This window comes from Trichosurus vulpecula, chromosome 6 (assembly GCF_011100635.1).
Source record: "Trichosurus vulpecula isolate mTriVul1 chromosome 6, mTriVul1.pri, whole genome shotgun sequence".
NCBI classification, from domain to species: domain Eukaryota; kingdom Metazoa; phylum Chordata; class Mammalia; order Diprotodontia; family Phalangeridae; genus Trichosurus; species Trichosurus vulpecula.
Window position 1 is genome coordinate 208,778,837 of NC_050578.1, and position 16,067 is coordinate 208,794,903.

At 42.5% G+C, this 16,067-nt stretch overlaps 1 protein-coding gene across 1 annotated transcript in view; it reads right to left on the reverse strand.

Moving 5' to 3' along the window:
- Window positions 1–16,067, reverse strand: part of HGFAC (HGF activator) — a 60,035-nt gene that overhangs the window by 32,074 nt on the left and 11,894 nt on the right. The window contains exons 4-5 of the mRNA XM_036764014.1: window positions 14,435–14,508; window positions 132–254 (exon numbers count right to left, since the gene is read on the reverse strand). Of these exons, the coding sequence (XP_036619909.1) occupies window positions 132–254; window positions 14,435–14,508 (197 nt within the window). The remainder of the gene's footprint in view (window positions 1–131; window positions 255–14,434; window positions 14,509–16,067) is intronic.

Consider the following 16,067-nt stretch of genomic DNA (forward strand, 5'->3'; position numbering starts at 1 on the left):
TCTTCTACTCTGTCAAATTGACCTGTGCCTATTATCCCAAACCTAGCACCTTCTCTTTTGCCTGTCCCTCATCCCAGGTCCCCAAGCTGCTTCTCAAGGCTGGTGCTGGGGTGGGGGAGGGGACTCCTTACCCATTTCGCAGTCCTTGCCAGTGAACTCCTCAGGGCAGGTACAGTGATAGGAAGTGGAGTCTTGGGAGTTGGAGCAGGACCCTCCATTTCTGCAAGGGCTGGAGGCACAATAATCCAGGCTGCCTGGAAGACACAGGGACATAAGCCAACGGCCTCCTTTGTCTCATTCTCTCCTTCTTCACCTCCCTTTCTCAGGCATTGCCTATGAACTGGAAATTTTGTCGGCTTCTGGTTAGATTTGATGCTGTGTTCGTGTAGAAAACTCTCCTTTCAGGGTCTCAAAGACCTGGTGTGTTGGAACACAGGGATTGAGACTGGCCTTATGCCAAAGGGGTGTTCTCCTATTTGTGAGCTGGGAGAAATACATTCATATTGGGATGGACCTTAGCGATCATACCAACCAGTTCCTTCTACTTCAGAATGTAAGGCCCTTAAGGGCAGTAGAAATTTCATTCCTTTCTTTGTAGGGTTACTTACTAGAGATACCTAGTAGCTGGCACAGTGCTGGGCACATAGGAAGCCTTAATAAATGCTTGTTGAATTGACTTAAATTTTATGGAGGGAATTGTGATTCTGGGGTGGGAAGTGACCTGTTCAAGTTCACACAGCTAGTAACTCTAACCAGAACTCAAACCCAGGACCTCTGAGTCTGAATTTCATGCTTTTCCCTCTACACTGTGGTTTTCTAAGCAAAAAAATCTCCCTCTACTCACCTTCTGCAATGTAAGAAATTCCACCATTAGCATTTCTTAATCTTCTAAAAGCAGGGGTTCTTTTTGTTTGCTTTTAATTTTTAAATTTTATTTTATTTTCATTTTCACTCTCTCCCTCCCTCCACTCCCTCTTCAACCAATTGAGAAGGCAAGAAACATGATACCCTTTATACGGTCACGTAAAATATATTTCTGTATTAGCCATGTTCTGAAAAAAAAAGCAAGAAAATCTATACTCTGGGTCCATCATCTTCCTATCTGGAGGTGGAAAGCATTTGATATCATGAGTTCTTTGGAGTTATGGTGACTCGTATTGATTAAAGTTACTAAGTCTTTCACAGTTAATTATCCTTACAGTATTGTAAAGCAAGGGTTCACGAGCTTGTTGTTTTTTTTTTTTAATTCAATACCTACGTTTCTACATAATTGGTTTCCTTTGTAATTCTATGTACTTTATGTTATGTGTTTTAGAACATTATTTTGGGATGGGCTTTACCAGACTGCCACAGGGATCCATGACACAGAAAACATCAAGAACCCATGCTCTGAAGTGTGTAATCCAAGGAGTATAATGTTTCCATCACACTTAAGACCTCCATATTGGATGATTTGTTTCCAAGGGAGGAGTGATGATGTCCAGAGGCAAGCCTTGAGCACTGGTGGAGGGAAGGGCCAATGATGTGGGAAAGAAAGAACTATGGAGGCAACCAAAGGCAAACTTCCCCTAAATAGTAACATTTTTGCTGGGGCCTGGACTAGCTACAGAGACAAAAGGTCGAGGGGCCTCTCTAGGTTAGGTGCATTTTAACACTGTCCCCTAAACAAGCATAGACACTCATGTACACAAATACAGAGAGATGTTCAAAAGAGGTAGTAAATTGTTTTGTTTTGTTTTGTTTCGCTCCTGTTGGTCTTTAAATGGAAGCCAGAATACTATTTATAAGTGTAACCTGTTGCCCTGCTCCCAGACTATGAGTTGACACAGAACAAGTTCAATCTGGGGGTTGGTTCCTTCCAAAACATTCTCTCTTTGGCCCTTTTGATTTCACAAAATTTCCTCTGGAAAATCTCAGAATATAGATGGAATATAACTATGTCTGTCTCCCTATATGTGACTAAATGGATTCCCCTTTCCTGTATAAGCATTCAAGTTAACAATAGGTACATTGGGTAAGGACAGCCTATATTCCACCCACAGATAATGCAGAAAACATATAAAGAACTCAGTAATCCACAAACAATTGACACAATATCCCTCCCTCTCTAGTGAGTCCCACTTCTCCCCAAGATCCTAGAATTCTCCAAACTCTTAGCACCACTGTGTAGTTTGGACTCCCCCTTTGAAGAGAAATAAACTTAAGTTTGCAATAAACCACCATTCTGGTGCGGAGACTCCTATACCCCCCCCCCGACCAGGGCATCCTAATTTAGGATGTTACCCCAATAACTTAAATTCCTGTCCTTCTTTCTCCTCCCCTTCTCAAGGACAAGGGACTATGGATAGCCAGACAGGGAATACCCTGATATTCTGGTGAGTTCTACTTTCACCCCCAGAGATCCATACACAGTGTTTTGGTACTACTCTGAAAGGGAAACAGAAGCTTCTTCCTGGAGCTCATTCAGGAACTCCCTCCACTTGGGTTAGCTGTACTGTCTGAATAACTCATGGTAACAGGGTAGGACAATGCCCAACTTTTTTGATTCAATTTCCTGTTTAAGCTCCCTGCTCCCTCTCCATCTTCAGGAGCCACATATGTGATCCTCTTCTCTCTCCAAGAGGCTGGTACTGTGTAAGAAACTTCCTTTCTCTGGCTAGAAGGCTGGACTCTAGGATTTAGACTGTCCAGGTGCTCCACTGTCTTATATCTAGGAAGCTCTCAATGGCTGACACATGGTTGAGAATGTTTGTGCCTCTCTTCCCTTTGTATTCCAGTACTGTCCTGCTTTCTGACATCTCTTGGACTAAGAGACTTCCATCTCTGGGACTCGGGTATAGGATGGTCCAACAGTCCCATAGGAGCTATACTAGCATACAGGTAACCCTGGAGACTAAAATCTACTTTTGGGCCTCTGATGTCTTAATTTTGCTCAGAAAAAAGGAAATAAAATAGCTTCTTGATCAGTCTTTCAATTATGTCCAACTCTTCACAACCACGTTTGGGGTTTTCTTGGCAATAATGTAGTAGTTTGCCATTTTCTTCTCCAGCTCATTTTACAAATAAGGAAATCGAAGCAAACCGGGTTAAGTGACTTGCCCAGGATCACACAGCTAGTAAATATCTGAGGTCATATTTGAACTCAGAAAGATGAGTCTTCCTAACTCCAAGCCCAGCACTCTATCCACTGAGCCCAATAAAATAGCAAAAAGGCTCGATTCCGTGGTGAAGTCTTGCCAAAAACGGTGCGCCTGTAGGAACACAACAGTTTTTTCCCATTCTAGACCAAGTCAACTAATTCATCCTCCAAAGAGATTTTCAAAGATGTCTCCATCTTAAACATGATGTCACTAGATCTGCCCCCAAAGATCCCTCCACTCCTCCCAGCGTTGTCTGTGGTCATGGTCAGCCCCTGAGAAGGAGACTCGAAGTCCTAAACAAAGGCTAACTTCTTGGTGAGCTTGGGTAGTTGAAGTCACCCAATAAACCAAGAAACGCCGTAGAGGGCATTTCTCACCAGGTAATGACTGAACCAGGTCCCATGTGAGTTCCCTTTCAGTTCCAAGATTCCATGACTCTGACTCACATGCAAACAAGACAGATTCACACTTGCACAATTGTCCACACACACAGCTGCTTACAAACGCAGGTGTATACAATAAACACACCCGGATACAGACGGATGCAGCAAATACCCAGACAAGCTCTCATCCGCTTACATAAGAGCACACCAACCCACACCATTCACACACAGAGGATCATGGATTTAGAGCTGGATGGGGCCTTAGAGGACAGCTAGTCCCACCCTTCATTTTACAGATGGGGAAACCAAGGCCCAGAGAGGGTAAATGATGAGGGTCACTAAGTAACAGAGCTCAGGCCCTTTCAGAATCCAGCCCTCTTTTCACTACACTTGTTTTATAGACTGGGAAACTGAGGCCCAAGAAAGGGGAAAGGTCTTTACCCAGGGTCACACAGGACTTAGCACTAGAGCAGGGATTCAGAGAATCCAGCTCCTTCCATGCCAGAGCTACACACTATGCCTTTTCCCCGCCTGCTCCGCAGATGGAAATGTGTGTCTGCACAAACACACACCCAGGCCAGTGCATGAACACACGGGTGTGTCTGCGCATACGCCGAACATGAAGACGCTCACACAGACACACACTCACCATAGATGCTAACAGAGAAATACGTGTGCAGGGACTCACACAGTCCTCTCATCTCCCCATTGCTATAACTCAGGGTCTAGTCCCTTAAAAGGTTGTCAGCAGGGCTGTGTTCTCATAGCCTGGTTCCTGACGTGAGCTGGGGGGCATTCTTAGACTTGACCACCAGATGGCAATGTTGACTCACAAATGGCTAAAACAGGGTCATCCATCTATGTACATTCTCTGTCTCTGTCTCTGTCTCTCTCTCTCCCCTGCTCCCTCCCTCCCACTCTCTGTCTGTCTCTGTCTCCATCTCTCTGTCTCTCAGTCTCTCTCTGTCTGTCTCTCTCTCCCCCTCCCTCCATCCTCCCTCCTTCCCTCCCCCCCCCCCCAATTGTCTTGGCCACTTCCTACCCGTGGGACCTTGGGCAAGTTGCTTACTCTCCCTGAGTCTCAGTTTCTTCATCTGCAGCAGGGACGGACAAGATGACCTATAAGACCCCTTCCAACCTTAAATTTATGACTGCTCCCCGAAGTAGGTGTTTGATCAATATTTGTTGAATGAACGAATGTCCCTTTTAGAGTGGCCTGAGTCCAGCACAAACAGCTCTTGATGTCTCTCTCTAAATGAGGGTTTTAGGAGGGCTAATCTAGATCATTCCCAAACAGGCTAGTGGATACTAATAATTTCTTGTACTTATAATGCTTCTTATGTTTTTCAGTTGTTGTTGTTTTCTTTTTTTTTAAAAAAAAAAAAGGGAAGAGAAGGGAAGGGAAGGGAAGGGAAGGGAAGGGAAGGGAAGGGAAGGGAAGGGAAGGGAAGGGAAGGGAAGGGAAGGGAAGGGAAGGGAAGGGAAGGGAAGGGAAGAAGGAAGGGAGAGAGGGAGGGAGGGAGGGAGGGAGGGAAGAAAAGCATTCATTAAATACCTACTATGTTCCAGGCACTGTGCTAAGCACTTTACAAATATTACTTCGTTTGATCCTCACAACAACCCTGGAAGGCTGGTGCTATTATTATCTCCATTTTACAGATGTAAAAACTGAGGCACAGAAGTCTTAGGTGACTTGCCCAGGATCACGCAGGATTTGAACTTGGGTCTTCCTACTTACAAGCCCTATGCTGTAGCCATCAAGCCACCTCATGCTCCACAGAACAGAGAACATTTGGAAAGGGGTCATGCTTTAGGGGACAGATGATGAGTTTTGTTTGGGATAAGTTGAGTTTGAGATACTAACAGAACATTCGCACGTAGACATCAAGCAGGCAGACAACAAGGCAGGACTGTAGCTCAGGAAAGAGATCAGGGCTGGGTGCATGGATTTGGAAACCATCTATGTAGAGATGTTAACTGAAGCCACGGAAACTGAGTTCACCACGAGAGAGTCCAGGAGGAGAGAAGAGAGCCTTGAGGGACACCCTTGTTTAGGTGGTGTGAAATTGGTGACAAATAGCAAGAGAGATAGGAGGACAGTCCAAAGAGATCAGCATCACAGAAGCTAATGGAAGACAGAGTATCCAAGAGGAGGAAAGGATAGTCTGTGGGGTCAAAAAATGCAGAGCAGTCCCAGCGGATGAGGACCGAGAAAAGGCCACTGGATTCAGCAGGTAAGAGATCACTGGCAATCTCAGAGAGAGTTCTTTCAGTCAAGTGGTTGGGGTGGAAGCCTGGTTGTGAGAGGTTGAGAAGCATGTGGGTGGTGCGGCTGTAGAGACAGTAAGAATTTCTGGTACAGAACAGCACAGTTATAGGTTAATTGCTTGAGGGGAAGGTAAGGTCAATTGAAGTTGTTTGCTTTTTCAAAAAATTTATTAGGGATGGTGGATACCTGAACATAGGGGTAGGCAGCTGAAAAGGAACCAGGAGAAAGAGATTGAGAATTAAAAAGAAGGTGGAAACTCTCTAGCACCAACTCCCAAGGGATACAGGGGTTGATAAGGTCAAAGACACAAGTAAAAGGATTATACTTAACAAGCAGGGTCACTTCTTCCTTAGAGATTGTTGCAAAGAAAATGATGATGGAAAATATATAGGATTTTGAGCCATGAAGTAAGGGAGCTTACAACAGATGACCTGATTTTTTTCTGTAAAATAGGAGATTAGCTAGGTCCTCTGTGGAGAGGGAAGACATATGCAGTATGGGGGTGGGAAGTGAGGGTATGAGAAAGTTGGTAGTATAAGTAGTAATAATAATAATTGGCATTTACATAATGCTTTAAGGTTTAGAAAATGCATTACAAATATCTCATTTGATCCTCATAACAACCTTGGGAAATAGATGCTATTATTTTCCCTATTTTATACATGAGGAAACTGAGGCCAACAGTGGTTACATGGTTTGCCCAGCATCACACAACTAGTAAGTGTCTGAAGCTGGATTTAAACTCAGTTTTTCCTGACTCCAGGGCTCTATCTACTGTGCCGCCTAGCAACCTATAGTCTCAGTAAATTTTGTCTGACATAAAGGATGATGACATAAGCAAATTATAAGAGCAAGGAATAGTCTACCTGTCAGATCTGTGGAGAAGGAAAGAATTCATGACCAAACAAGAGACAGAGAGCATCACAAAACGTAAAATAGATCATTTTGATTGTTTTGAATTTTAAAGTGTTTGCGCAAACAAAAACAATGCAACCAAGATTAGAAAGAGAGCAGAAAGCTGGGAAACAATCTTTACAGCAAGTGTCTCTGATAAAGGCCTCATTTCTCAAATATATAGAGAACTGAGTCAGATTTATAAGAATACAAGCCATTCCCCAATTGATAAATGCTCAAAGGCTATGAAGAAATCAAAGCTATCTATAGGCATATGAAGAAGTGCTTTAAATCACTTTTGATTAGAGAAATATAAATTAAACAACTCTGATGTACCACCTCACACCTATCAGATTGGTTAGTATGATAAAACAGGAAAATTTTAAATGTTGGAGAGGATATGGGAAAATTGGAACACTAATGCATTGTTGGTGCAGTTGTGAACTGATCCAACCATTCTGGAGAACAGTTGGGAACTATGCCCAAAGGGCAACCAAACTGAGCAAACCTTTGACCCAGCAATACCACTACTAGGATAGTATCCCAAAGAGATCATAAAAAAAGGAAAATATTGGAGTGCAAAAATAAGTTGAGTTCAAAATATTTATAGCAGCCCTTTTCATGATGGTAAAATGTTGGATATTGAGGGGATGCCCATCATTTGGGGAATAATTGAACAAGCTGTGGTATATGAATGTAATGGAATATTATTGTATAATAAGAAATGATGAACTATGTTGGAGAAGATATGTAAAAGTTGCAACACTAATTCATTGTTTTTGGAGCTGTGAGCTGATCTAATCATTCTGGAGAACAATTTGGAGTTATATCCAAAGGGCCATAAAAATGTACATACCCTTTGACCTAGCAATATCACTCCTAGGGCTGTATCCCAAAGAGATCATAAAAATGGGGAAAGGACCCACATGTATAAAAATATTTATAGCAGCTCTTTTTGTGGTGGCCAAGAACTGGAAATTGAGGTGATACCCATCAATTGGGGAATGGCTGAACAAGTTGTGGTATATAAATGTAATGGAATACTATTGTACTATAAGAAATGATGAGCAGGTGGACTTCGGGAAAACCTGGAAAGACTTATATGAACTGATGCTGAGTGAAGTGAACAGAACCAGGAGAATATTGTACACAGTAACAGCCACACTGTGCAAGGACTGATTTTGATAGACTTAGCCATTCTCAGCAATGAAAGGACCTAAAACTTCTCCAAAGGACTCATGATGGAAAATGCTATCCACATCCAGAGAAAGAACTATGGAGTTGGAATGCAGAGGGAAGCAGATTCTTTTCTCTTTTGTTTTGTTTTCTTTCTCATAGTTTCTCCCATTCGTTATCGTTCTTCTATGCAACATGACTAATGTGAAAATGTGTTTAATAGGAATGTATGTATAGAGCCCATATCGGATTGCATGCTGTCTTGGGGAGGGAGGGGGAGAAAATTCAAAAACTTATGGAAGTGAATGTTGAAAACTGAAAATGAATTAATTAAATATTTAGAAAAGAAATGATAAACAGGCAGATTTCAGAAAAACTTGTAAAGACTTGCATGAACTGATGTAAAGCGAAATGAGCAAAACCAGGAAGACATTGTACCCAGTATCTGCAACATTGTGTGAAGATCAACTATGAATGACTCAGCTCTTCCCAGCAACACAATGATCCAAGACAAGCACAAAGGACTCACGAAGGAAAATGCTATCCACATCCAGATAAAGAACTGATGGACTCTGAATGCAGATTGAACCATACTTTTTTTTTCACTTCATTCTTTTTCATATGTTTTTCCTTTTCATCTGTTTTTTCTTTTGTAACTGTGATTAATATGGAAATATGTTTTACATGATGGTACATGTAAACTTTGTCAAATTGCCTACCATTTTAGGAAGAGGGGAGGGAGGGAGGGAGAAAAATTTAGAACTCAAAATCTTGTAAGAATGAATGTTAAAAATTGTCTTGAGAAGTAATTGGGAAAAAAAACACTAATAGCAATACTGTCTAGTATTAGCTTTTTTGGCTGCCAAATCATACTGTTAATTTATATTGAACTTTTGTTGTTCTTATCGACCAGTTGGGGCCAACTCTTTGTGACCCTGTTTGGAGTTATCTTGGCAAACACACTGGAGTTTTTTTTTTTTTTTTTTTTGCCATTTCCTTCCCTAGCTCATTTTACAGATGAAGAAACTGAAGCAAACAGGGTTAAGTGACTTGCCCAGGGTCACGCAACTAGTGTCTAAGGCCAGATTTGAACTCAGGAAGAGTCTTCCTGACTCCAGACCCAGGTTTCTATCCACTGTGCCACTAAAACCAGGAGATCTTTTTCAGACAAACTGTTGTCTAGCCACAAACCTCCCCCAGTTTGTACTTGTGAGCTTTTGGGAGCCCAAGTGTAAGACAACATTTATCCTTATTAAATTTTATCTCATTAGATCTGGCCCATTGTTTTATGTTGTCAAGATATTTTTGCATCCTGACTCCGGCATGCAGTGAGTTAACTAACCCTCCCAGCTTTGCAGTTTATGCAAATTTAATAATCACACCATCTGTGCCTTTATTCAAGCCATTGGGCACTTAGGAAATGCCCACGTCCCACAGAAACTTCCTTTCAAACCATTCACATCAAACCATTAATGACAACTCTTTGGGTCCAGCCATTCATTCACCCGGTTCCAAATCCTCCTAACCAGATGGTCAGCCACCATACACTCTCTCTTTTCCATGAGAATAGCCTGATAGACCTTGTTGAATACTGCTAAAAATATAGGTAAATTCTATGTATAGCGTTTCCTGATTTGACAGCCCGGTTACCCTGCCCAAAAAGGAAATGGAGTTAGTCTTCTTAATGAAGCCATGGTGGTTTTTTTGTGACCACCGCTTTTCCATCTAAATCTTCACTAATCATTGCTTTAATAACATGTCCTAGAATTCTGGCAGTAATTTAAGGCCAGTTCATTGTAGGCTCCATTCTCTTCACCCCCACCCTCACCTTTTTTTGCAGGGGGGAGCAGGTTATTTGCCCTTCTCCGGACTATCATAGCCATCCTATTCTCCATGAAATTTCAAAGATCACTCACAGAAGTACTGCCATAACATCTGTCAATTCTTTTAGAACCTTGGTATGTAGTTCATCTGGGTCTAATTACTTGAAATCAGTGTTCTCAATATCTTCCTGCTTATCTTGAGTATCTACTCCCTATTAGCTATTTTTCTTCCAAACTTCCAGGCTAAAAATAATTCTCCTTGGCTGGAAAAAATACACACAGAAGAAAAGTGAGAGCTTAATAGTTCTGCCTTGTTTCTCCATAAATTAAGCAGATACTGGTTGACTATTCTTCTAGGATGTTGTAGACAGGATTTTTGTTCAGGTCTGAGTTTGATTAGGTGACCTCTGTGGTTCCTAACAACTCTGAGAATCTATAACTTTAATATACTGCTCACTCTGCCCAAGTGCCTGAAATTCCACCCTTAGAGCTCAATCCCTTTGATTTCTTCTCCTTGTAAATATTTCTGGAAGGTAGTAATATGTCAAATTCATTTACATTAAGATCTTAGCTCTAAAAATGTGAGAGCTGGAATGAGTCTTAGAATACAGAATATCAGAGCTGGATTGGGCCTAGAACAAATGTGGTGATCATTTTTTTTCCTTTTCTCTTCCCTCCACTCTTTTGGCATGTGGTAATTCTAGGGTATATTCAGCTCCTCTTACCCAACCAGGAATATGGTGGGAAGTAGCCCTGGGTAATTGGAATAGACCTTGCCTAATCATGCCCAGAAAAACCCACATTCCCACAATTGTCCTCAGAGACAATTGGAGAGAAATTGGGTCAAGTTTTTTAAGCTAGTGGGAATTAATGACATGGGTGGGAAACACATCGCATCAGACTGTGAAGTTACCCAGTCCCTGATGCGATGCTGACGAAGGAAACTAGTTCAGAGATCAAAAGGGTGACAGGATGTTGCTTCTGATTCTAAGGCAAACTTTTATGAGAGGCTAGAGGTCTTTAAGAACTATAACGTAAAGGAAAGGGTTCAAAGTAGAGGCACTGTGGTCTGGAACTCTAATTCAATCAATCAGTGCCTGCTGTAGAGGCAAAAGAGTCCTTGTCCTCAAGGAGTTTACAATCTAATGCATCTCCTGCTATGACAGAGAAGTTGAAATACTCCACCTCTGCTAAACTGAGATAAGGGCCCATATCAGAAATCACCTTCTCTGGAAAGGGGCCTGCTGAGACCAATGACTGGCAGCTGCAGAGAACACAAGGCAATGATGGGAGCTAATATCTCCCCGCTGGCAGTTGCAGAGTGCTGCAGGAGAAGAGATGGCTGGAACGATCTGTTGCAAACTGCTAGGAGAATGGATGGGCTCAAGAGCCATGAATGGCCACCACCACCTGTAGGGTAGATGGCCACTTCTCCTGGAAATTCATGATTATGAGGGACAGACCTTCTACAGGCCTCTGGCAAGTGCTTACAATGTCTAAGAGCTCAACTCATTTCTTTGACCCATTTAAAAAATAAAAAACACCAACCCTTCCTTGCTTCATTCTTTGAGAACCACATGCATACAAGGGAGGTGCTCGATGGGATCCTATAGTGAAGTTCCCAGATTCTCTGGGTGGGAGCAGTAGGCAAGGGACATGAGAAATGCTCCCAAATGTCCGTGAGCCCTTTGAGTGACGTGAGAGCAACTGATATTTGAGTTATACCATGAAATGTCTACCCCAAGCTCCCACAATGAGAACTCTAGGGGCAGAGGTATGGCCAGCGCTAGAATCTCCTGGCACTCAGTACAGGGCTCCTTCCCATTGTGTTTCTTTCTTCAATGACCGAAGGCACAAGGGGTCTCATTGGGAGAGATGCTGACCCATCTGAGAAGAAGTTATAGGCAGGGGAGGGAGGAGGATTCTGTGATTCCCTTCCCCCACTACCCTCACAATGCTACTATTGGCTGGCCCTGAATCCCTGCTTCCAAGTCTCTGTGGAGGGTCTTTGTATCTCCCCTGTGCAGAGAGGCCTCTGTTCAGTAACTGAAGGTCTCTTAGTATCCTGGACTAGTTCTGAACTTATCTGGCCCTGTTTTGGCAGGCAGGGCCCTTTCCCCACCTCTTACCCCACCGCTACTGCAAACCGGCAGGCCCAGGCCAGAAGACCAGGGAGTCTGTTCCCCTTAAACTTAAGAAAAAATAATAAATGCTTACATTGTTTTCAGTCTTCCTTTAAACCAGATCTTCTTCCTCCTCCCCCTACTCCCCCCAGGCAGGAGTGGTACAAGAAAAGGTGGTTTGGTCCAGGAAGAATCTTTTTAAAAAACACCAACTGACTCCTTCAAGGTAAATCATTAATGGGAATTGGCAGAGACCTCGCCGAGGCCCAAGAAGTAACAGGATTTCCCTCGGCCACCAGCTTAGCAGAAAGAAGACTAATTCGTGTGTGAGAAAACCACAGGGAAACAGAGCCAACTGACTCCAGGGCCCGCTTTGAAATAACTGACTGCCCATTGAGCCAATGCTGCAGCACAGTTTGGCACCTGGCAATTTGGGCACACCGCGCCAGCATTTTGGCAGCCTACAAGCTCAACGTGATTCTACAGGGTGACACAGGAAACAAAAATCTAAGGTATTAAAAGAGGCAGATCCTTTGAGACCAAGGAAAGTGATGGTCCTCTCATCCCCTGTCCTGGTCAGACCACACTGGCATATTGTGCTCAGCTCTGGGTATCATATTTTTATGAAGAACATTAACAAGCTAGGGTGTGTCCAGAGGAGGGCATCTAGAATGGAGAGGAATAGGAAACCAGCCCAGACCAGGATTCGTTGAGGAGCTCAGGAAGTACAGTGTAGGCTGGAGAAGGAAAACTTAAGAGGAACATAATAAATGTCTTTGGGTATTTAAAGAATTATATTCTAGAGGAGGGATTAGATTTGTTCTTCTGGGTCCCAAAGGGGAGAAAAAAGGAACAATAGGGGAAGTTATGGGGAAGGTGATTTCAACTATACATAAGGAAAAACTTGCTAATAAATAGAACTGTCCAATCATGAAAGAAGATGCTTCTGAAAGTGGATTCCTCCATCATTGGGGATTTTATAGAGAAAAGATGGGTAACCATTTGGGGAGGAGGAGGTTGCAAAAAGGATTTCTGTTCAGATAAAGGTTAGGCTGGAATACCTCTGCAATTTCTTCCAGCCTCAAGTTGTGATTCCAGAATTTTTTGACTCTGATACTTGGAGTGGGAGTGAGGGGGGGTCTATGAGCTCATCGATATGGATGCTCTCTATACCTGTGCAAATCAGGTCCCACTAGGACTTAAGATCCTGGGCAATTCTTGTCTATGTCTTTCTAGAAATCCTCCATAAAGGATCCAGGCCTTTCTCTAGTTCTTTTAATATTTTGTGAATACCAGCATCACTCTTGGGCTGTCCATCTGTTATTTTTCACTCCCACTACACAACCAGCCCACATCATTCTCCAATTATACATATCCTCAATGATGTCTTTCCTGCTAATTTTTACATACGGGTCATCATTAATCACACGTTAGAGCTGACTTATAAATACCACATATCAGGGGGTCACCTGTAGTTGTGAAATCATAATGCTTCAGAACCTATAGAATTCAATGATTTGCAGTCATATCACATCATGGAGGAGTTATTGGTATTAAAAGATGGTGGGACCTTTCTGTATAAGTGTGTCAGGGAGAAGCTTGGCCTCATTGAAGGTGCCATTATCTTCATGGTGGTCTATTTGCTTATGTACATAGTGAGCAGTACGTGTCAAGATGGGGGAGTGTCTCATGAAATTCCTCTTCTTTCTGTCTCTGTGTACACAATGAAGCCAGTTCCTCCAACTTCTTATCCACCTGTGAGTTGTTGATCCACTGAGATCTCTTGGTTTCACTTATAGCAAGAAAGTCCATATGGCTGTGCATTTGGCTCAAAGGATCCGGAAATGGAAAGACAACATGGCCCCCGCCCTAACAATTGTGAAATCAATTGGGAGGGGTATGTATATGCATACGTCTAAATAAGCATGTTACAAAAGAGAGAGTGATGGCAGCAAAGGAGAATGCCAACTGAATTGCTGTAAGAAATCTAATGGAGAGATCATTTTCATCTGGGTGTATTTTGTAGTGTTGTAGATAGATATACTGCAATTGAGTCAGGAAAACCCAAGTTTCAAATCCTGCCTCTGACACTTACTAGCTGTGAGACACCCAGTAAGTCATTCAACCTTTCTGAGTCTCTGTTTCCTCATTTGTAAAATGAAGAAAATAGCACCTCTTCCACAAGGATGCTGTGAGGTAGAGTTGTAAAGCACTCTGCAAACCTTAAAGTGCTACATAAAAATGAGCCATATTTATAATTATTATTATTATTATTATTACTAGTGACCTCCACAAGGGCAGAGACTTCTTTTTATCTAAGCTCTGTTGCTCCCTTAGCCCTCCAAAGCAAGGCTTTGCACATAGTAGGCCAGTCAATAAGTATGTACTAAGGGCCAACTATGTGCTAAGTGCTAGGTGACTACAAAGAAAGGCAAAAGAGAGTTCCTGCCTTCAAGGAATTTCCAGTCTAATGTAGTTAATAAGTGCTTGCTAAAGTTTCTCTTAGGGACCCATGCCACCTACCTCACCACCTGTAAGGAACTAACCCACCCACAGCCTCTCATCCAGGGGCTTAGCAACACCTATCTACTCACACCTTATACCAATGAGAGGGAACCTTATTTACTTGTGTTCTCTTTGGGTGCCATGATGCAATATCCCCACCTCCGGTCCCGGTCATAATTGTGTGTGGTTGCGCACCTGCAAGCAAGAGAACACAAATTATGATCTGAGAAAAGTCAGACAATCTGGGTCCATCGGGACATTTGGTGTCTGGTTTTTCTGTGTTCTGTTTTGCTTTTTTTTTAGTCTATTTTACCTTCTAGTTATGATCAATTTTCCTTAAAAGTCCATTCCGGCACATCACCATCTGTCCCCAAATACCTTTTCTAGCCTTTCCTCTCACAGCACATAAATCTCCTCCAGACAAGATATCATCTTCCTCTTCACTACGTCAACACTCTCTTATGCTCCATCTCCCACCAGACATACCCTCTACCTCAACGAATCCTTCCTGGATGTGTACTTTGAATTGTATATCTGCACTTACTTATCACTATCTCCAATAAATAGATAGATATAGATAGACAAAAATGAAATAATTCTTTCCTTTAAGGAGCTTACATTCGAAGGGGAAACAGCATGTAGATATAGATACAACCATCTATAGCTTATCTATTTGTCTGTCTATCTGTCTGTCTGTCTATGTTGTTGTCTGTCCTTTCCACGACCTATTTAGATGGATGTCCCAAAGGCAGGAACTACATGATTTTTGTCTTTGTATTCCTAGAGGCTATCACAATGCACACAGTAGATACTTAATAGATGCTTGTTTAATTAAATTGAACTGAATTTTGCAGTTGAAAAAGCTCTCCACTGGGAATCAGATAACCCAGGTTCTAGTGATGGCCCAATGTGATCTTGGTCAACATATGACTTCTCTGGGGATCAGTTTCTTCCTCTTTCAAAGGAGAGGGTGGGACTAGATGGTCACTAAAGTTCCTTTCAGCTGTGATAATCTATAAGCCTAGGGAATTAAAGATATTATATAGGAGACTCACAATCACATTTTGGTTGGATTAGATGCCTTCTGATGCCCCTTCCAATACTGAAATTGTGTGAATCTGTGAGTCTATGAATTATCTAGAGCTTCTCTCTCTCTTTCTCTCTGTCTCTGTCTCTCTATCTCTCTCCCCATTTCTCCTTCCTCTTTCCCTTTCTTCCATTTAAGTTCCCAACTGTTTTCCAGGGCCTCCATTCCTGCTATTTCTAGCCTTGTTATCTGAGCTTTCTAAGCCTGGGGGCTCCCTGAGCTGTGTCTCTTGCCTTATCTGGACATGTCAGGGTCCAAGATTCATGAACTATTGCCCAGTAGGTGGGCTCTTGGCTTTCTTGGCCACTTCTACCCCCTTGGCTTGGCCCAAAGAGGACAAAGTAGGGGCCAAATGTCTAAGGTTTTGGGCCACACCTTGTATTATAAATGAATTGTGTGGGGGTGGGGGCATTGGGAGGAGGTAACAAAGAGAGAAGCCTCATGCTGGCTCTTGCCCAAAATGGTTTTAATTTTCAGTTCTCTAAAGCCTTCCTGTGACTTCCCTGTCTCACAGAAAGTCTGTATAAATGTAGAAACCCCAAATAAAGGGTGTTTTCCAGATTTACCAACCCAGCATTACCAACCCATAGATATATTAGTCAACTACCTTCTCAGGGTAGTATGAGGGGCCATATCCCTCAAAAAACGATTTTGCCATTTGTCTTAT